Below are 21899 nucleotides of genomic sequence, written 5' to 3'. Positions count from 1 at the left end.
GAAACACACAAGAAAGTGCAATCAGGAATCAAGAGCGGAGCATGGGCTGCGGAGAAAGTTGCCATCAACACCCGTGCAGAAGCTGCGCCCAAAAGGGCAGGCTCCTCCTCCCCCTGCCCCTCTTCTGTTGTCACCCTCTGTGTCCTGCACCTACTTACAGAACCTGGCAGTTGGCCGCTGGAGATCAGCTCACTGTTCTACTGCCCACCTGTAGGGACTCGCTTTCTCCTTTCTCCCCACTGTGCTTAGACTTGTAGGGGAGCCGGAGGAGTAGCCGTGAACTGTGTGTCTAAGCAGGCCTTGGTGACCGAGCAGTGCCCTCCACGTCCCTGCAGCTAGTAAGATTAGCTGCTTAGATTTGTCTAGCACCAGCAGGGAGACCCGGAATTCACGAGTCAGGCTGCACTGGGCTCAGATCCCAGGTCTAGCAGGAACTTGTGTGGCCTTGGGCAGGTTACTTGGTCTGTCTGAGCCTCCCTTTTCTAATCTGCAAACACCAGGTAATAAGACCACTAATGTCATAGGAATGATGTGAAGGTTCACTCGGCTAATGCACAAAGTGTGCGTCACCCCAGAGCCTGGCACGTGGGAAGAGCTCTGCAAATGTTGGTCATTGTTCGAAGGCGAGCAGGTGGCACTGGGGCTAGAGGACTAGGCAGTTACCAGTGGGCCTTGCTGCGATCATAATGTTTCCTCCTTCTCTTCCCATCTTGCTTTATGTTCTTCATAGCACTTACGTGTCGGTTTATAGACTTAGGTGTACTCTTTCTCTCCTTCACTAGAATGGGACTAGGCCAGTTTATTTATCTCTTGGTAAAATAAAATACAGTGTGTGTTTGTGAAACAAAAAAAGAAGAATGTGATTAGGTGGAGCCTTGTCGGTTTTGTTCATTGCTGTATCCCTAGACCCCGAAACGGGGGCTAGCACGTAGTAAGGGCAGTAATGCAGTCAGCGTGCCCACTGCTGTGCCAGGTGCTGCTTGTATATTAACTGCTATATTCATAACAGTCTTTTGAGGTAGGTATGTCATTACCCCTATTTACAGATGAAGACGCTGAGTCACAGGGGAGGGGAGTCCTTTGTGCCCAGTGTTACACGGTTAGTAAGGGGAAGGACAGGCGTCTTCCTCAGAGCCTGGGCCTGTAGCCACTCTGCCCTGCTCTCTCTCTCTAGTGGGAGACTTCACTATTATTTTTATTACTGATCTGATTGACAGCTTTTAAAATAGTCGGTACCTACACACTCAGAATTCTTTAACCATCATCTGTCGTTCGCTCTTAACACTACCTGTGGAAGAAGAAAGGTAACATTTTTATTACTCCCCCCGCCCCCATTTACAGGTGAGCAAACAATAACAGATAGTGTTTCTTGAGCACGTCACCATGACCCGCACATTTAGTAACTCTTTTAATCCTTACAACAATCCCATTAACTTAGTGGTATTATACACATTTGACAGATGGGAACACTGAGGCAAAGAGGTAAAAGTACTTGCCCAGGGCCATACGTCTAAGAAATGATAGATCTGGGCCTCAAACCCTGGCAGTCTAGCTTCAGAGACTGTTCTCCTAAACACTTCAGTAAACACCCTTCTTTGTGATCTAGGGAGGAAAAGTTAATTGTCCACAGTTACCCAGCCTCTAAGTGGCAGAGCTGGGAGTGGAAGTCAAGTCTGCCTTGACCGCCAAACCTGTGCTCTTTGTCCTGTACACGAGAGCTGAGGTAAGAGTTACCTCCACGTATCCCTGGACTTGGGTTTCCAGCCTTCTATGGTGACAGGGAAGGAGAACGTGAGTGACTTCTTCAAGGTCACTCAGCTGCGAATGTGGAGCTGTGACCCCTGACCTCAACCTCGTCTCTCTTTCCACCATGCTGGGCTGTATTTCAGGATGGCATGTCTGGTTTAGCCAGGCCTCAGTCACAGGACAGGCCTTTGAAAGCAGGTGCCCACTTGTGTCCCCAGAGAAAACCGAAGGCACTGCTGATGGTAGAAGTCCTTCCAAAGTGTGTGTGTGATTTCCTTTGGGCTAGAAGGACATCTCGTGTCTTTATGAGACATGTAAGACAGGCTGGTGAGCTGGAGGGGGGTGGGGTAGGGTGGGGATGGGGGGTGGTGAGGAAAGAGGGGAGGGAGAATTGTGTCCCTAGGAGCACAGGAAGTCTGGCCGGGCTACACAAACAAAAACATTTCCTTCGGGGCCAGCGGCCCCAAGGTGTTGGGCAGCGCCCACCAGCAAACAATAAAGCAGGGCCTGTGTCTGCTGCTGATTGCAGGCCGGTGCGCTGCTGGCGGGGAGTCCCCCAGCAGCCCAGCGCGGAGGCGGGCAGCAGGCTTTCTCTTGGTGGAGCTGTCAGAGATGCGCTTCCACAGGCTGTTTGTTCCCTGGAAGTGGGGCACCCTTCTCCCTCAGCCTCCTGCCTCCCGTGGCCCCCATGCCCGCTCTCACTCTTCCTGTTCTGCCCCTCGCTGCCTACCAGCCACTCAGTAGCCTTAGTTCCTAGTGACTGAATCCTTTTTGACTGCCTTCTCCCCCAACCCTCGCATCCTGTCGTCCCCCAGCCTTGGAGATTCTGTAGTAAGGAAAGCGGCCACCCTGTATTGAGCTGCTGCAGTGCGTACGCACTGGCCGTGTGCCGAGCCCTTGCCGCCAGCATTTCATTTAATCCTTGCTTCCGCCCTCTTAGTAATATTCGTACTTCTATTTTACACGTGAGGAGACTGAGTCAGGAGAAGTTGAACAGCACGCTCACGGGTCTGAAGCTAGCAAGTGGCAGAGCAGAGATGCCAACTTAGGTCTTCCTGGCTCTAACACATTCCTTTCTACCTCTTTAAGTCCCCTTTAAGTGACCAAAGATCCTTTTGAAGTCTGACATATTATATTGGGCTGGCCAAAAAGTTCATTTGGGTTTTTCTATAAGATGTTACGAAAACCCAACCAAACTTTTCTGACCAGCCCAATAACTGCTTTTTACTGCAGTTGCCACGCTGAGCGTAGCTTCCTCTGATGTACACCTGATGAATGGCTTTGCACGTGTCCCGTTCTCGCTGAAACCATAGGAAGTATCATTTCAGTCGGGGGGACTCTCTGCTTTGTGAGTTACCAGAGGGGCATGCCCCTCGGCTTATTGTTCGTGGGAACATGCTCAAGGAATTTTGCAGGAAGCCCCCATCCAGGATGTTACTGGAAGACCCGCCTGATGGAGTTTGTACAAACAAAGTGTGACCCTCCCAGCTCAGCCAAAACCCCTGCCTTATGCGGGGAGGCTCTCTGACCCTGGCGGAAAAGGCTACTGTCTTCATCACCCAGCCGAGAAGCCGCTACAGGCTAGGCCCTGAGCTCCCCATCCGCGGGCCTAGAGGCTTCTGGGCAGACTTTTGCCATATCCTTAGATCTGGTTTGTACATTGGTTTCTGCACAAAATATAAGTCTGATCACGTTTCCTCTGCCTCACTCAGACGTCTGTGATATCCCATGTTATTCTTAGAAACAATCTACTAAGACTCTTTCTTTTTCTCTCCTTTTTTTCTTTTCTTTTTATTGTGGTGAGATATACATTAAAAATCTACCATTTCAGTTATTTTTAAATGTACAGTTCAGTGGTATTAAGTACATTCACATTGTTGTGCAGCCAATCTCCAGAACTCTTTTCGTCTTGCAAAACCATAACTCTGTACCTATTGAACAACAACTCCCTGTTCCCCGATCCCCCAGGTCCGGGATGATCACTATTTTACTTACTGTCTCTATGAATTTGACTATACCAGGTATGTCATATAAGCAGAATCATATAATATTTGTCCTTTTGATTCTAGCTGATTTCACTTAGCATAATCTTTTCAGGGTTTCTCCATGTTGTAGCGTGTAGCAGAATTTCCTGCCTTTTTAAGGCTGAACCGTAGTCCACTGTGTGTACCTACCCCATGTATGTGTCCCTTCATCCATCAGGGGATCTACTAAGCCTGAATACGGCATCGAAGGGCCTGCGTACTAGTCTCGCCCTTGCCAGCCCTGCCGGCCTCCTCACTGGGCACAGTCTTTCTCCTCTGCTTTCTGTGCTGCAGCCACGCTGCCTTTCTTCAGTTCCCCCAGAACTTTACCTGGAAAAAGGCCTTTGTTTTACACGGGCCATTCCTTCCAGTGGGAATGATCTTCCCTAGCTTCTCCACTCTTCTTCATCCTAACTTGAATATCCCTTAACTTAAGTATCTTCACGTTTTCTTCTGGGGTCCCACAGGAGAGCTTGCTCAGCCTCCTTTCCCCTGCTTATTTTCATAGAGCTCAACATGTCTTTATTATGCTTCTTACCACTGTAACTTATTGATTAACTGTGCATGTGTTTGTTTAATGACTGCCTTCCATGCCAGACTGTAAACTCACTCTGACATAGTGGCTGGAATGCAATAGGTGCCCAGTAAATAGCTGCTGAATGAAACTACAAACTAAGTGAATGAATTAATACCAGAAAGAGAAAAATTCATGGCTATGTGCTGGGAACATTTGGATTTTTAAATGTACACAAGGTGTTAAATTACTAGTCAGATCTCAAAAAGTCATCTTGCTGGAGCACAGATTGTTTGCCTTGTCATCTCTCTGTTGATAAAAACTTCCATGAATAAACTGTTCATTATTTGAAGATGCCTCCGTAGTTGCCAAAACATAAACAACAATAGCAACAAAGGCAGCTTACATTTTCTGATTGTTTCTGTCAGGCTTTGTACTGTGTACTTTCCATATATTATCTCACCTAATCCTCACAAGAACTCTGAAAGGTAGATGCTGGGGGTTTTGTTTGTTTATTTTCAATTTCTATTTCCAGATGAGAGGACCAAGGCTCCGAGAGTTTAAATCGCTTGCTTAAGGTCACTCAGCCAGTAAGTGGCAGGTGCAGAAGTGGAGGGGCATCAGGGTGGGATGGAGAACATCCCTTCCCCTAGTGCCCTTCCCCTCATTAACTGAAAGAGCTTTTTATCTGTTTTTTAAATGGGGCCTCTGCCTTGGTTTTCTTTGAAGCCAGGGTTTTGTGGCTAAAGAAGAATTTGAAAACTCCAGGTCTACAGAACAAATTTGACCCTGATGCACCTTTTTCAGCCTCATGCCTTCCTGCCGTTACATCTCCCACTGTGCTTCTGCCTGGAGTGCCCTTTCCTTTCTTCTGCAGCTGATGAGTTACTGTGCGTCTCTGGGGCATTTTCCAAACCTTGAGACGGAATGAGCTGTACTCTCTGCATGCTCCTCCTGCAGAAGGCCTGTGCATGTGTCCTAGCAGCAGTCGTGCTCTTCCTAAGTAGTGGTTGACAAGTTCATCTACACTGCTGGACTGAGCCTCTGGAGAAGTTGGACCAGGCCTGCCTCGTCTCTGGCGCTCCTCAGCCCAGCCCGGGATCTGGCAGGGAACCCCGGGGCCTCAGCCAGTGCTTGATGAGTGAATGCATGCCAAGTGCAGAGCCGGTGCTCAGAACCAACCGGCTGAGCCCAGAGCCTGGAATACAGCTAGCCTGTACTCACAGAACCCTGTGAATGCGAGATGGAGACGATCAGATGTATTAATCACTGGTTTGGAAAGGAATTAAAATATTTCCATAATATGGTATGTTTCTTTTCTAAAACAGATGTGCCCTCGTTGTTTCATGAGGAAGTAATTAAGTGTGTTTGATTAAAACATTCATAAACACGGTCAAATTTATTCAAGGCTACTATATGCTGCTATCTTTATTGTTGGTACTTTATATATGTTGTGTGTGCATCTCCCAATCACCCTGTAAGGTGTTTTTATTATCTTCATTTTAGAGATGAAGAAACTGAGGCTGAGAGAGATTAATTAGCTTGCCCAAGGATAGTCAGCTTCTGAGTGATAGATACAGGAATAAAATGTCTGTCTTCAGAACCAGTGCCTTTCCATCATCCTGACTGCTTCTGATCTTGTAACTTGGATACCTTCGGCTCAACACCCGGAACCAGCATGCAGAGATGCCTCTCTTCCTCTCAGCCCTTCCTGTGCCTGGCGTCCCCTCCCCCTCCTCCCCGCCCCCCACCACCACTGCACTCCCCTCTCCATTTCCTTAGAATATTGCCTCTGTATTTGCATCCTGAAACTGAAATATTTTTGTCAATGTCAATAATTGAATATTATTATGTATGGAAACTGGTGTTAATAGTGTAGTAAGGTCACATTTACATTAATAAATATAAAAAATACACTTTATTAAGGCCAAATTACGTATATTATGAATTTGTTTTCTTTATATAGCCATTTATTCTTAAGGGTTTTTTGAGTCCCAGTTTATATATTTTTGAATGTGTGATTTTTTTTTTCTCCATGTAAAATATAAATATAACAATGTAGTGAAAAAGAAGTTGGTTAGATAAATTTTTTATTTTATTAAAGATTGTCTAAAAAGCAGGCTACCTATTTCAAGTTATATATGAAATATAAGATTAAAATACTTCTCCGTAGAGAAGTTAAAAGGTTTCTTACAGACTTAGATGCATTTATTTTCTGCCCCTCCTAGTATTTCAGCAGGATTAAGTTTTTTGAATCAGTGGATCAAGTTTTAATTTTCCTGTTCCTTCCTTATACTGACATATGCTTTGGCAGAACAAAAAAGAGACCTAAACATGTCAGCATGATTTTTGTTCAATGAATTAAAAACCATAAAAGTAACAAGATCTGATCCAAATCCCTAAACTCCTGACATGGTGGTTTTGTCCTTTTCAGTCCCAAGATTCATATTACTGACTTTGAAAAAAGCTTTGTGCCTGGAAGCAGAAGTTACAGCAGCAGTGCATAATTTATTTGAAATAGATTGCAAGGGGTAGGCAACATGGAGTAGTGGGAAGAATACAGCCTAGAAAGTTCTGGATTTGAATCCCAGTTCTGTCACTCAAGCCCATCTGTGTACCTCAGTTTCCTCATTGGAAAATGGGGGTTTTAGAATCTAGTTTGATAAGTTGTGAGGTTCAGTGAGGTAAAGTACTCATGTGGCATTGAGGGGCTTAATAATGGTAGTAATCAGGATTATTTTTATTTTGAGAATGTTTTAAGAATTTGAGAATTTTGAGAATTCAAATAGCTGGATTCAGAAGGATTTATTTATCACATAGCTGTTCCACTTTGTCCTCAGAGCTTATTCTTTCTCAAAATTCTTTAATTTTTTTTCTCATCCTATCAGGAAAAAAATACCAGGTAAATGCCACTAAATCTTTAACACCTGTTTGTCACTGTTTCACACAGAACATATATACCCAGAACTTGGGATTATCCTTACTGAACCAAAACCACGTAGATTTGAGGATCAGGAACCATTTGCCAGTGATCTCCAGTTCAGGACCCAAGAGGCAGAGGAATTTTTTCATACTAAGACCATTGGCTTTTGAGACAGGCCAGCCTAGGTTTGACTTTCTGTAAGATAACCAAACTTCTTTGGACCTTATTTTCTTCATCCATAAAATGGAGTTCGTGATCTTACAAGACCCTCTGTGACACAGCTTTCCAGCCTCTTTTCTTGTTACTCCCTTCTCTGTTATCTGTGCTCCAGTCAGTTCCTCGCATGAACATGATCTCATTGTAACTTAAAGCCTTTGTACAATGCTCTTTCTTCCTCCTGGAGATCCCTACCTGTACTGGCAACTTTGCCCTCATTCTTTAGATCCTTGTGGTGTATTAGTCAGGATAGGATGGGCAGTGCTGTAGTAACAAGCAACCCCCAAATCTCCATGCCTAAAACAACAGAAATTTATTTCTTGCTCATGACGCATGGGGCACTCACTGTTCCTCATAGTCTCTCTGGGGCCTAAGCTGATGGAAGCCCCCTCTCAACTTGCACTGCGGCCAACAGAAACAAATGTGGTGCAGTGCACGCTGGCTTAGAAACCTTCTGCCCTCCAACATTGTCCTCAATGGTGAAAAACTGAAACCATTTCCACTAAGATCAGGAACAAGACAAGGTTGCCCACTCTCACCACTATTATTCAACATAGTTTTGGAAGTGTTAGCCACAGCAATCAGAGAAGACAAAGAAATAAAAGGAATCCAAATCGGAAAAGAAGAAGTAAAGCTGTCACTATTTGCAGATGACATGATACTATACATAGAGAATCCTAAAGATGCTACCAGAAAACTCCTAGAGCTAATCAATGAATTTGGTAAAGTAGCAGGATACAAAATTAATGCACAGAAATCTCTTGCATTTCTATACACTAATGACGAAAAATCTGAAAGTGAAATTAATAAAACACTCCCGTTTACCATTGCAACAAAAAGAATAAAATATCTAGGAATAAACCTACCTAAGGAGACAAAAGACCTGTATACAGAAAATTATAAGACACTGATGAAAGAAATTAAAGATGATACAAATAGATGGAGAGATATACCATGTTCCTGGATTGGAAGAATCAACATTGTGAAAATGACTCTACTACCCAAAGCAATCTACAGATTCAATGCAATCCCTATCAAACTACCACTGGCATTTTTCACAGAACTAGAACAAAAAATTTCACAATTTGTATGGAAACACAAAAGACCCCGAATAGCCAAAGCAATCTTGAGAACGAAAAATGGAGCTGGGGGAATCAGGCTCCCTGACTTCAGACTATATTACAAAGCTTCAGTAATCAAGACAGTTTGGTACTGGCACAAAAACAGAAATATAGATCAATGGAACAGGATAGAAAGCCCAGAGATAAACCCACACACATATGGTCACCTTATCTTTGATAAAGGAGGCAAGCATATACAGTGGAGAAAAGGCAGCCTCTTCAATAAGTGGTGCTGGGAAAATTGGACAGCTACATGTAAAAGTATGAAATTAGAACACTCCCTGACACCATGCACAAAAGTAAACTCAAAATGGATTAAAGACCTAAGTGTAAGGCCAGACACTATCAAACTCTTAGAGGAAAACATAGGCAGAACACTCTATGACATACATCACAGCAAGATTCTTTTTGACCCAGCTCCCAGAGAAATGGAAATAACACAAATAAACAAATGGGACCTAATGAAACTTAAAAGCTTTTGCACAGCAAAGGAAACCATAAACAAGACCAAAAGACAACCATCAGAGTGGGAGAAAATATTTGCAAATGAAGCAACTGACAAAGGATTAATCTCCAAGATTTACAAGCAGCTCATGCAGCTCAATAACAAAAAAACGAACAACCCAATCCAAAAATGGGCAGAAGACCTAAATAGACATTTCTCCAAAGAAGATATACAGATGGCCTACAGACACATGAAAGAATGCTCAACATCATTAATCATTAGAGAAATGCAAATCAAAACTACAATGAGATATCATCTCACACCGGTCAGAATGGCCATCATCAAAAAATCTAGAAACGATAAATGCTGGAGAGGGTGTGGAGGAAAGGGAACACTCTTGCACTGTTGGTGGGAATGTAAATTGATACAGCCACTATGGAGAACAGTATGGAGGTTCCTTAAAAAACTACAAAGAGAACTACCATACGACCCAGCAATCCCACTACTGGGCATATACCCTGAGAAAACCATAGGTCAAAAAGAGTCATGTACCAAAATGTTCATTGCAGCTCTATTTACAATAGCCAGGACATGGAAGCAACCTAAATGTCCATCGACAGATGAATGGATAAAGAAGATGTGGCACATATATACAATGGAATATTACTCAGCCATAAAAAGAAATGAAATGGAGGTATTTGTAATGAGGTGGATGGAGTTAGAGTCTGTCATACAGAGTGAAGTAAGTCAGAAAGAGAAAAACAAATACAGTATGCTAACACATATATACGGAATCTAAGGAAAAAAAAAAAAAAAAAAAGGCCATGAAGAACCTAGTGGCAAGACAGGAATAAAGACACAGACCTACCAGAGAATGGACTTGAGGATATGGGGAGGGGGTGGGGTGAGATGTGACAGGGTAAGAGAGTGTCCTGGACATATATACGCTACCAAATGTAAAATAGATAGCTAGTGGGAAGCAGCCGCATAGCACAGGGAGATCAGCTCGGTGCTTTGTGACCACCTAGAGGGGTGGGATGGGGAGGGTGGGAGGGAGGGAGATGCAAGAGGGAAGAGAAATGGGAACATATTGTATATGTATAACTGATTCACTTTGTTATAAAGCAGAAGCTAACACACCATTGTAAGGCAATTATACTTCAATAAAGATGTTTAAAAAAAAAAACAAAAAAAAAACCTTCTGCCCTGAGGCGACGTCCATTCTGCTCACGTCTCATTGGCCAAAGCCAAGTTGCACAGCCACACCAAACTTCAGAGGGGATGGGGAAGTGCATTCCTACTGGCAGGAATAAAAACCAGAATATTAGTGAACAAACCTAATGACTACCATGCTTAGATATTATTTCCTCAGGGAAGTCTTCCCTCTCCAAACTGACCCCTCCCCAAACTCAGACACGCTCTATTGGAAAGGTCTGTTTACTTAGCTCTCTCCCTAGCTAAGCTCCCTCAGAACAGGACAGAGGTCTGTCACCTTCATCGTAGCACTCTGTACAACCAGCACTCTGACAGGTGGTAGGCGCTCAGTGCGTACACGACCAAGGAATGAAGGCAGGACAAACAAGCTAGACTACTTCGCTGGCTTGTTGTGATGATTAAATGTGAAATAGGAATAACAACTGCTTCATACGGTTGTTGTAAGGGTCAACTTACAAAAACGTATAAAGTGCCTGTCACAGGCGTTTATAATAGGCCTTCAATGTGCTCCTTGTTGTTATTATGATGAGGATACTAGTCGTAAAAATAACTGACATTTATTAAGCATTTTTAATGTGCCAGACACTCTCATGGGTACTTTATGGAAGTTAACTGGTGCAGTGGTTCTCAAATGTTGTGTCTGGGTCAGTGTTGAGGTGATTCACAAGTAATTTGCTATAATAATAGTTAAGATTGTGAAGGTTGCTGCTTATTTGTTTTGGGTGACTTAGAGGTATAGAGATGATGCTATTTCTGTAGCATCATTATCCATTGGCACTGCTTTCTTTAGTGGGAGACAGAGGGGTGGAATTATAGCTAATAGTTGCTTCCTTTTATTGAGCACTTAAAAGGTGCCAAGGTCAGTGCTAAACAATATACACGCATCATGCCATAATCTTCACACCACCCGTTTAAGTCAGGTACTGACTATCCCCATTGTACAGATGGGAACTCTGAGGAGGGGAAGTCAGCTATGCATCTAGTAAGGGGCATGGCCAAGAGTTGACTTCAGGCCTGCCTGGACTCCCTGGCTCATGCTTTTAAGCAACACTCTTCTTACTGGCTGTTCTCAGCTATCTCACCAGGAACTTTCCTTGACCTTGAGCATCCCCATGGGCGTGTGTCAGGAACGTGAAGACCCTCCACCGGCAGAGAGTAAAGTTACAAACTGCTGAGCTAGTGGACAAAGTGATGTTGAATTCTTGGCTGGCTGTTAATGCGTGGGATGATTTTGTTGAATGTTCTTTTGTCTTTTATCAGAGTAACCAGGGAGCACCGGGAAATGCTGGTGAAACTGGCTAAACAGAACACCAACAAGGCCAAAGACTCTTTACGGAAGGTTCGTACCAACGCAATGAATAAGCTGAAGAAATCGAAGGACAGGGCCTCGGAGGACACCATTAGGCTCATAGAGAAACAGGTACTGTTGCCAACAGATGTAGTGCTTATGTATCTGACCCAGAAAATCACTTGTTCATGTCTGAAGTGAGGAAAATGAAAACGGAATACTCCTAGTTCTTTCACTGATGTGATCGGTATTGGCTGAGTCTCTGTTCAGGACCTGGCCCTTCACTGGACCCTGGGATAAAGGAGGAGGAGAGGAAGCTGCTGACCTTCCACCGTGTTCCAGGCTCTAAGCTGAACGCTTTACAGCACTTCATTTATCCTCGTCACTACAAAGCTGTGAGGTGGGTGGTGAGGAAACTGAGGCCCACAGAAGGTAGATAACTTGCCCAAGGTCCCACTGCTGGTAAATGGCAGCAGTGGGATCCAAACCCAGCAGACTGATCTCAGAGGCTATACTCTGATGCTCTCCTGTCTATGCTTGGTTGTCTGCGTGTGGAGAATTGGGGACTTGGCACTGTTCTTAGTGTGCTGAGTAGTGACACTTCAACAAGTCTTAAAGGAGCTACTGGAGTGAGATAGTGAGAGGCGAGGGGGAAATGTTGAACAGCATGTGTAAAGGTATGGTGATGGAAAAGAACACCATTCAGTTAGATAACCGTGGCTTGGACCCAGGTTGACACTGGGAATGGACAGAGAAGACAGAGTGGCCAATTCATAGCAGGTCTTGTATACCAGGGTGAGGAGTTTGAACTTTAACACGTCCAGAGGTTCCCACATTGGCTCTGCATCTTTATCAGTCATCCGTGGCCACAAGAACGCCGTGTAGCAAACTACCTCGAAACTCAGTGATTTATATATCAAGCGTTATTGCTTATTCTGGTTTCTGTGGGTCAGCTGGGATGTAGCTGTTCTAGGATGGGCTCAGTGTACTTGCCTTCAGATCTTGGATGGGGCTCAAGTCTGCTGTACATCTCTCCGATCTTCTGGAGTCAACAAGCTTCCCAGGGCATCTTTTCATGGCAACAGCAGATGCCAAGCACATAAGCCCAGCTCCTCAAGTACATTTTAAGCACTTGCTCTTGTCACAACCCACGGGCCAAGCAAATCTCACGGGCCAAGCCCAGCATCACTGGGGCAGGGAAGTATATATGTTCATGGAGGTCTGGGGGAAGGAGTGAATACTTGTTAAACAATCATCTAATCTAATCTATCATCACAGCATTCCAGTCACTTGAGGAGCTAATAAAAATATGTATATCCTCCCCTCCCCTCCCCCTCCACTCCCAGAGACTGAGTCAGTGAGTCTGGGGTGGGGCCTAGGGATCTGCATTTTAAAATGATCCCCAGGTAATTCTGAAACAGGAGCTCCCTTGAACGATTATTTTTTCAGACAGTGGGGGCCTCACACTTGTGTTCAAAAGATGACTGTGGTGGCTGGGTGGAAAACGGATGGTAAAGGACAAGACTGGAGGCCCGGAGGCTGTTGCAGAAATCCAACCGGGAAATGATGGTGGCCTGAACTTGAGTGGTGCCAGTGGAATTAAGACGGGAAGATGAATTTACCCGTCTTGAGGAGATAGAATTTTTAATGTTTAGCATAATATAAAGGGCTTTCCCAAAGCCTCCTCGTCCACAATAAAAGCATTATCTTAGGAAGATTGAACCGGAGTGTGGGCAGGATGGGGAGTAAAAAGGGAAGCTGCGGGAGGCTGGGAGAGCCGTTAGGGGGTCATCAGGAGGAGGCCGTAAACTGGCTAACTACTCCCTTCTCTTAGACTTGCAGTTAAAATGCTAGTCGTCGACCAGGCCCAACAGTCACCCAGGGGAGAATTTTAGATGGATGCCTGGCCCGCTTCTGCATTTTCTGATTCAGTAGGTCTGCCTAGGAATGTGCATTTTTAAAGAACTCCCAGATATGCGAAAGCAGACAGGAAAGGTAGTGACCTGGAAGCACTGCAGCATACCCCTGTAATGGCACCCGTGTTAGAAAGAGGTTGTTCCGCACTTGATGTCTTATAACCTTGGAGAAGTTACTTGACTCCTTGGAGTCTGTTTCTTCTGTACAAAGGGATTTGTAATTTCGCCCTTGAAGGGTTGCCCTGGGATGCTAGAAGCACCATTAGAGTATGTGACACCTAGCCCCTCGGAGTGCCCTTCCTGACCTCTTTGTTCCCTCCTCTTTGCCTGCATTAGCTCACAGAGGTGCAGAGACTAGCCTGGCCTTTTCTGAGCACTGCCCAGGCCTTGTAAGAGTCCAGCTGGGGCAGCGCCTTGTCTGTCTCCCAGGGGATTCCATCGCTGCAGTTGACTCTTGGCCTTTGTGCTGCTTCCTGGTGGTGAGCCTGTGGACCTCTGGGGCCTGTCAGGCGCTCCTCACTCAGCAGGTCTGGGCATCTGCCTCGGGGACCAGAGCCAACGCTCCTTGAACAAAGGAAGAATGATCAGATATCCAGCAATCTCCTTTTTCTTTTTTTTGTAATCTGTCTTCTTGTACTTTTGAAAAAATTATTGAGGTAACATTGATTTATAATACTATATGTTTCATGTATACAACATGATATTTCAACTTCTGTACACACTACAGTGTGGTCACCACCAAAAGTTTAGTTTCCACCCGTCACCATAACAGTTGACCACCTTTACCCATTTTGTCCTCCCCCCACCCTGCTTCCCTCTGGTAACTACTAAATCCATTCTCTTTATCTGTGTTTTTGTTTTGTCTGATTTGTTCACTAATTTTGTTTTTTGGGTTTTTAGTTTTATTATTTTTTTATACCAGCACTCTTTTTCTTTTTCTTTAAATTTATTTATTTTTATTTTTGGCTGCGTTGGGTCTTCACTGCTGCGCGCGGGCTTTTCTTTACCTGCGGCGAGCGGGGGCTCCTGTTCATTGCGGTGTGCAGGCCTCTCGTTGGGTGGCCTCTCCTGTTGTGGAGAACGGGCTCTAGGCATGCGGGCTTCAGTAGTTGTGGCTCGTGGGCCCCAGAGCGCAGGCTCAGTAGTTGTGGCGCACGGGCTCAGTTGTTCCGCGGCGTGTGGGATCCTCCCAGACCAGGGCTCGAACCCATGTCCCCTGCATTGGCAGGCGGATTTCTATCCACTGCGCCACCAGGGAAGCCCCTATACCAGCACTCTTGATAAAACCTACTTGACAAAGATCTCACCCGAAGCCTTCACTCATTAGCACCTGCCTTTTCACCTTTTTCTTCAGATTAGACTTTTTTATTTCGTGCTTATTACTGTTGATTATTATTATTTTCCAAAATGAAAATAACTTTATTAGTTTTTTTCTTATACTAAACTAATAGATGTTTAGTGTATATTTTAAAAAAATTAAGAAGAAAGTAATTGCAATCTCATCACCCAGAGTTTACCCTTGTTAACGTTTTCTTGCAGGCCTTCAGGTTATCTCTGTAAACACATATGTAATATTACAAGAAAAAGGATCATACTATATATATTACATGATATATCCAGTGCAATAATCTTTATTATTTAAGATATTATCACTTAAATATTAGTTCTTACCATTGTTGTTAATAACTTTATTTACTGTCATATGGTTAAAAGTTTGCACAAGAAAATACTCAGTTGGGACTTCCTGGGGGTCCGTGGTTAGGACTCGGCACTTTCACTTACAGGTTCCGGGTTCGATCCCTGGCTGGGGAACTAAGATCCTGCAAGCCATGTGGTGTGGCCAGGAAAGGAAGGGAAGAGGGAAGGAGGAAGGAGGGAGGGAAAGGAGGGAGGGAGGGAGGGAGGGAGGAAATACTATCACTGTTCTATGTCTAACCTTTATGCATTTTTTTTCTCCACATATCTAAGTAAAGCCACTGTAATGATGGTCATTCTTATTCTTTCATTCAGATAAGTGTTTTCTTCATCCTGCACTGAAGGGATACGTGAAACAATGTTAACATTTTTGGTAATGCCTTCAAATGGGGATCATTTTGTTTAACTTCTTACAGAAAAGCCTGAGTAAAATAAATATTAATTGTCTTTTTGCACGCTTCATTTTGTTCTTTTTCCCCAACAGAAGGCACCGATCTGGAGTTTTGGGTGCGATTTTTTTTGTTTTTATTTTTTATTTTTATTTTTTAAATAAGCAAGGCAGGGGCTGATTGTTGCTGATTGTTGCTTTATCAAAAAGTTTTAGTTTTTTTTTTTAAAATTTATTTATTTATTTTTGGCTGTGTTGGGTCTTTGTTTCTGTGCGAGGGCTTTCTCTAGTTGTGGTAAGCAGGGGCCACTCTTCATCACGGTGCGCGAGCCTCTCACTATCGCAGCCTCTCTTGTTGCGGAGCACAGGCTCCGGACGCGCAAGCTCAGTAATTGTGGCTCACGGGCTTAGCTGCTCCGCGGCATGTGGGATCTTCCCAGACCAGGGCTCGAACCCGTGTCCCCTGCATTGGCAGGCAGATTCTCAACCACTGCACCACCAGGGAAGTCCTCAAAAAGTTTTTTTAAATGTATTTGTTTACTTTGTTTCTGAGCAGTGTAGGCTCATTGTAGAAAATTCAGAAGACTGTTCTTAAAAATGGAGAAAAATTCACCCCATAGTCCCACATTTGGGGATATTTCTCCTTCCCCCCTCCCCTTTTTTAACTACATAGTTTTTAACATGATTGGAAACTTATAGTTTACATACAATTTTGTATCCAGCTTTTTATTTTCTGTTTAGCATTGACTATTAGCATTTTCTTTTCCTTAAAAAAAACTCTTTGTAAACAGCCGCATTCTGATGGTTGCAAAATAGTCCATCTTGTGGTTATACCATAATTCACTTTCATAAGCCCTCTTGTTGGACATTTAGTTTGTTTAAACTTTTTTTGTTATAAATAAGGTTGCAGTGAATATTTTTATAGATAAATCTTTGTTGAAATGACTTCCCTAGGGTAGAGTGTCATGTGTGGAATTATGGCACAAAGGGAACGCACATTTTTAAGGTTCTTGATACGTGCTGTCTAAATCACTTGCAGGGTGTTTAGAATATGTGTATGTTAAAAATTTTTTGCCTTTCTAATCCCTAACATTTGAACGTAGAATTTTTAATGTGAACTTAAAATGTTGCTCATCTTGGAAGTATTGTTTTTACTTCCACACTCCACAGAAAAGATTTAGTTATTCTTTCTATAAATCCATAAACCTTTCTAGAGGATAATATGGTAGTATATACCAAAACCCATACAATTTCTGATTCCATTGACTTAAGGATTTATTTAAAATAAGTTATCAAGAATCTTATCTACAGCGGTGTCCATTGATGTATTATGTATAATAGAAAACTGGAAACTGTCTAAATTTCTGACAGTAGGAAAATAGCTTGTTTTACATCCATTTGCTGGAATCCCTATATATAGACAGTTATACTTTACAGATACAGTAAATGTTTTCGGAATGTATTTTTTTTTAAGGTAGGTTACACTATAATATTCCGTTTTTATAATGAAAAAGTATCATGTATATGAAAAAGTTGGAAGCTTATTTACTTCAAAATGTTAATGGTGGTCATTTGGATTATGAACAATTGTAATTTTATTCTTTGTGAAATTTTCTTTTTTTTTAAATTTCCAAAATTCTTTTGAGTCAGATTTTTTAAAACTGTATTATAAAAGTGTTTCACCTTTGGTATATAAGAATGAAAGGATTCAGTTGTAGGTCCTATTCCTGCAGTCATGTCTGATCTCCACCTCTCCTCTACCACCTTCGCAGCCCCCAGCCCAGGCCATCTCTGCTGAAGAAGGACCAGGGTCTTCCCACCTGGGACTCTGACATCTGTCAGCCTGCTGTTTCACCATGACTTTAGTTTGCTATAAATGGGTCTGCTGAACATTAAAGCACTTGGCAGAAACCACCAGTCAATCTGGCCAAGATCCTTTCACTGCCGCTTTTTTCTGAGAAACAGAGCCGCTCTGAAGCGAAGCTGGGTGCTAGTGGGGCTGAAGGGCTCCTAGCAGACTGTGCAGGCAGGCAGGCAGGCAGGCTGGACTGAGTGAGGCCGTGGGTGGGAGCAGGACCCACGGGCACTGTGGGCGTTCTGAGCTTTGCTACCCAGGCCTGCCCCGGGGGTGCACTGTGTGCTCTTAACAGTCTCCCTTTTCTGTCTCTGCCTTTCATTTTCCTGAACGTATAAGGAGCCAGCGTGATGATCATCATCATCATGACCATGACAGTGACGATGATGTTGATGATGACGTGATCATCTTCATGAGGCAGCATGTTGTCATGGAAAGGGCTCTTGCTCTGGAGGCAGACTGGGCTGGATTCGAATTCTAGCTCTTTCACTTCTCAGCTGTTAAGGTCAGCAAATGGCTTCCCCTTTCTGGGCCTGTTTCCTCATCTGTAAAGTGGGAGAAGTAATGCCTATCTCACAGGATTGGTACGAGGACCAAATGACACAACATACTTTTAAGTAGCTAGTATGGTTGCTGGTCTTCAGTAATTGCCCTCTTTGTCCATCCTACTCCTCTCTCTCTCAACCTTATGGCTTTGAATATGGGAATGGGATTAACTGTTTTAATGAGTCTAGCACAGCCTCCCTTGAATGAGGAAGGACTAGGCCAGGTTCTGTGGGCTCCCCAAAGGGAGTAGCAGCTTTAAACTGGCAATCAGGGGTAGGTGAGTTCTTGGCTCCGTCATACCATTGACTTTTTATGTGATCTTGGGCAGGTTAGTTAACATCTTATGCCTTGGTCTACTCCTCTGTAAAATGGGGATAATAGCTGTCCCACCTGCCTTATAGTATAGGTATGTAACGTTGTTGGATTTGAACGAAGTGACAGAGGACAAAACATTTCTGCATAGTGTGAACTACTGTGCAACTGTCAGGTGAAATCATTAATATTTACAGTATATTAAAGGGAGATAATAATAGTATTTCATACATTTTGAGGGTTATGTGAAATAATGCATGTAAAGTTTTTAGCCCAGTGTTTGGCTCCTAGTAAATAGATGCTGTTGTTGGTATCCTTGTTGTTGTTAATTGTCGTTATTTTAAGATGGGAAAGATGAACTTGCAGGTGGACTGTCCCAAGGGCACTTTGTGCCTGTAATATGGCAGAGAGTTAGTAAATATTTTCATCAATTGATTAATTTGAAAAGAAGTCAGAAAGTGATAGTAAAAATCAGAGTAACACAAGCAACATTTGCATAGCAAATAACCAGTTTAAACGTACTTGTATATTCATGGTTTTGTTTAACCCTCACAGTTACTCTCTGAGGAAGGGACTAGCATCCCCATTTGAGAGATGAGGAAACTGAGACTCAAAGTGGGAACTTGCATGTTGTCACCCCACTGAGAATTTAACCCATGACCCATGTTGTCAGATTGTTCCCGTAGGTCCTCTTCCTCCCCCCAGTCCCCATCTCTGTCCCCAGACACCATTTTTCCAGAGGAGGCTTGCAGCCCTCGTTCCTGGCCATCCCAGGCTGCCACCCTGCAGGTACTGAAGTGCTGCTGGGCACCACGCCACACCCCATGCAAGGCGGCTGCTCGGGGTCGGGGCACAAGAAGCCTGCCAAGGGTTTGTGTCGGCTGAGTGAGGAGGCCCAAGCGGCCGTTTCACGCTGGTCCTGTTCCGGAGTGCCCAGCAGCCCCAGGGGAAAGCCTTGCCCTCCCCACTACAAAATATGCAGCTGCTGCTATGGCAAGAACCTGGCTGTCTCCCTGCCTGGGACCAATTGCTCCAAATCCTTTCCAGTGCACTTATTTCCCAGTCCCTGGCCAGGGCCTGTGGTCTGCAAATAAAGACGTCAAACAGCCGCCGTGCTGCTGAGCACACAGATCCTGGGCAACACGCAGCCCCTTCAGAGCCTCCTGCCTGAGGCTTCCGCCTGAGGCCCCTTTACACACGAGAGGGAGGCTGCAACACTCACTGAATTTTGTACTGTGTTTTGTTTTTCATTCTTTGAGGGAGTATATGTTTATTGCAGGAAATGTGGAGAAAATAGAAAAGCACAGAAAACTAATAATTATTCATTTAGCAAATATTTCCTGAGCACTTGCTATGTACTAAGTTTTATGCTAAATGTGACAGATACCGACATGAATAATACATTTCCTGTCTTCCCATCACTAGAAGATAATCACTGTTAACATTTTGACACATTTTCTTCTAGTTTAAAAAATACGTGTATTTTTAACGTATTTGAGATCATTTCTACTATGTATATACACATTTTGTATTCTGCTTTTTCTTTAATTCAAGGGTAACATGAGCATGTTTCCATGATATTATAAATAATATCTTGAAACATTATTTCTTTTTCTCTGATTACGAAAGCAATCCAGGCTTGTTATAAAACAGACATTTCAGAGCTATATACTGGAATGTTATTTATATTTATACCCTCTCCATGAGAAATAGACAGTCTTAACCCTTTTTAACGGCTGTATGTATTCAATTACATGTGCTGTCATTTTAAATTTTCTGATTTATGATTATAAGCTTTGGTATATATCTTTGCATATAGAACTTAAGAACATTTTCTCGGATCCCATTTATGTGGTAATTTCCCAGTTGAGAGAGTTTGGGGTTAAAAAATGGTAATAAGAACATTTGCATCAATTTGAATTCCTATCGGTGATATGTGAGTTTATCCATTTCACCATAGCTCTGGCACTGAATATTATAATTAAAAACCACAACATCAAATTTTGTTAACTATGATAACTAAATTATATCTTGTTTTAATTTGCATTTCTTCAGTGTCTATTGAATTTTCCATGTTTGTTAACCAGAGGTACTTCATCTTTTTTCAGTACTTTTTTTCTGCTTGTCTGTTGGGATCTTAATATTCTCCTTATTAATTGGTATGAGGGCTTTATATAGCAGAGTGTCTGAGGTGTAGGAAATTCTAGATGTTCATTAAGGGACAGATAAGACTGGCTTCTCTGCACTCTGTAATAATAACTGTTTTGGGCTGTGCAGTCAGACTACCCGGGATTAAAGTCTGTCATTGCTGCATTCTAGCTGTGTATCCTGAACAAGTGATTTTAACTGCCTCAGTTTCCTCATCTGTGAAATGGGGATGATAATACTATCTCATGGTATCTATTTCTTGCCGTTACGAGTCAATAAGCGTATGTATACGAAGTTCTTAGTACAGTGCCTGGCTGGGATGCAATTCATGTGAGCTTTTGTCACCATTATTATTTCCCAGATAACCTTTCATAGTTCTGGAATATTTCTTCCCCTCCCCTTCTCAGCCCCAGTTATCAGGTTGTCTCATTTTGTGTTTCTGCAGATCAGCCAAATGGCCGACTACACCGTTGCAGAGCTGGACAGACATCTGGCAGTGAAAACCAAAGAACTCCTTGGATGAAAATCCCCCAGGGGCCAGCAGTGCTCCCAAGCCCAGTTTCTAGTAGATCCCATGGGTGGCAAATTGGCACCTCTCCACCCCGTCCACACGGAAGGCTGTCACCGTGCACTTGTCAGTCCTTGGAAGGCCCAGCCTTCCAGTGGGACACTGCTGATTCTCTTCCTCCTGTCCCCTGTCCACCCCATCTGCTCTGGACCTTCTGGCCTGGGTGGCCCTCGGAGAGTCTCTGTTGCTGACAGAGGGCCTTTACTTGGGCCATTTGCCTTGACTGTGACGTCACCGAGCTGTCAGGACCATTGGCAGGCGTAGCACTGCCTGCTGCTCATCTTGGGAGCCTCCTTTTCAAACAATTAGTCAGGCCCTGTCCCCACCTTTGAACTCTGCTTGGGCCAATGTGGGCCTTCACCTGTGCCTGGATACCTTTGCTAGAGGCCCATTTTCACCAAACAATAAAATCTAAATAAATTGATTGGAAAGAATAACAACCGCAAAGGATGGAATCAGTCTGAATTAATGATCTCTAAGTACCGATGTGTAAAGCATCCAGAGCAGCGCTTTTGCCTCTGAGTCATCACACATGCTCTTTCCTCTGCCTGGACCATTCTCCCACTCCTCACCTGGCTGGTCCTGTTCATCCTTGGCTCTCAGCTTGGATAGCACTTCCTTGAGGAAGTCTTCATTTTTCCCCCAACCTAGGACGCCTGTTATTGGCTCTTCTAGCACTGTCCACTGCTTTTATCTGAACCTTAATTGTTCTTTTTGATAATTAGTCTGTATGTTTTTAGTTTCCTTAGAAGTTAGCATAATGCCTGGAACACAGTAGGCATTCAAATGTGCTGTGAATGAATTGCACATAGTAGCTACTCCACAAATGCTGACTTCTTTTCCTTTCTTTCTGGTCTTAACACGGTTATTCTGTCATTTTCTACTCTTTCCTTTGTCCTCAACATTTACTTGGTAATGAGATCCCTGTCCCCAGGGCCTACCTGTTATTGATGGACAAGTCGTTTATTGTGGCTCATCT

The 21899-nt window shown here is 43.6% G+C and overlaps 1 protein-coding gene across 3 annotated transcripts in view; it reads left to right on the top strand.

Annotated features, from left to right (window-relative positions):
- MRRF (mitochondrial ribosome recycling factor) overlaps window positions 1-21367 on the top strand; it is a 57827-nt gene extending 36460 nt beyond the window's left edge. For all 3 annotated transcript variants that reach the window (XM_068552125.1, XM_068552123.1, XM_068552124.1), the window contains 2 exons: window positions 11465-11624; window positions 20798-21367. In XM_068552125.1, coding sequence (XP_068408226.1) covers window positions 11465-11624; window positions 20798-20875 — 238 coding nt within the window. In that variant the 3' untranslated portion in view covers window positions 20876-21367. The remainder of the gene's footprint in view (window positions 1-11464; window positions 11625-20797) is intronic.
- The last annotated feature ends 532 nt before the right edge of the window (window positions 21368-21899 follow it).

Source organism: Eschrichtius robustus, chromosome 10 (assembly GCF_028021215.1).
Source record: "Eschrichtius robustus isolate mEscRob2 chromosome 10, mEscRob2.pri, whole genome shotgun sequence".
NCBI classification, from domain to species: Eukaryota; Metazoa; Chordata; class Mammalia; order Artiodactyla; family Eschrichtiidae; genus Eschrichtius; species Eschrichtius robustus.
This window is presented reverse-complemented; position numbering and strand designations above follow the sequence as displayed.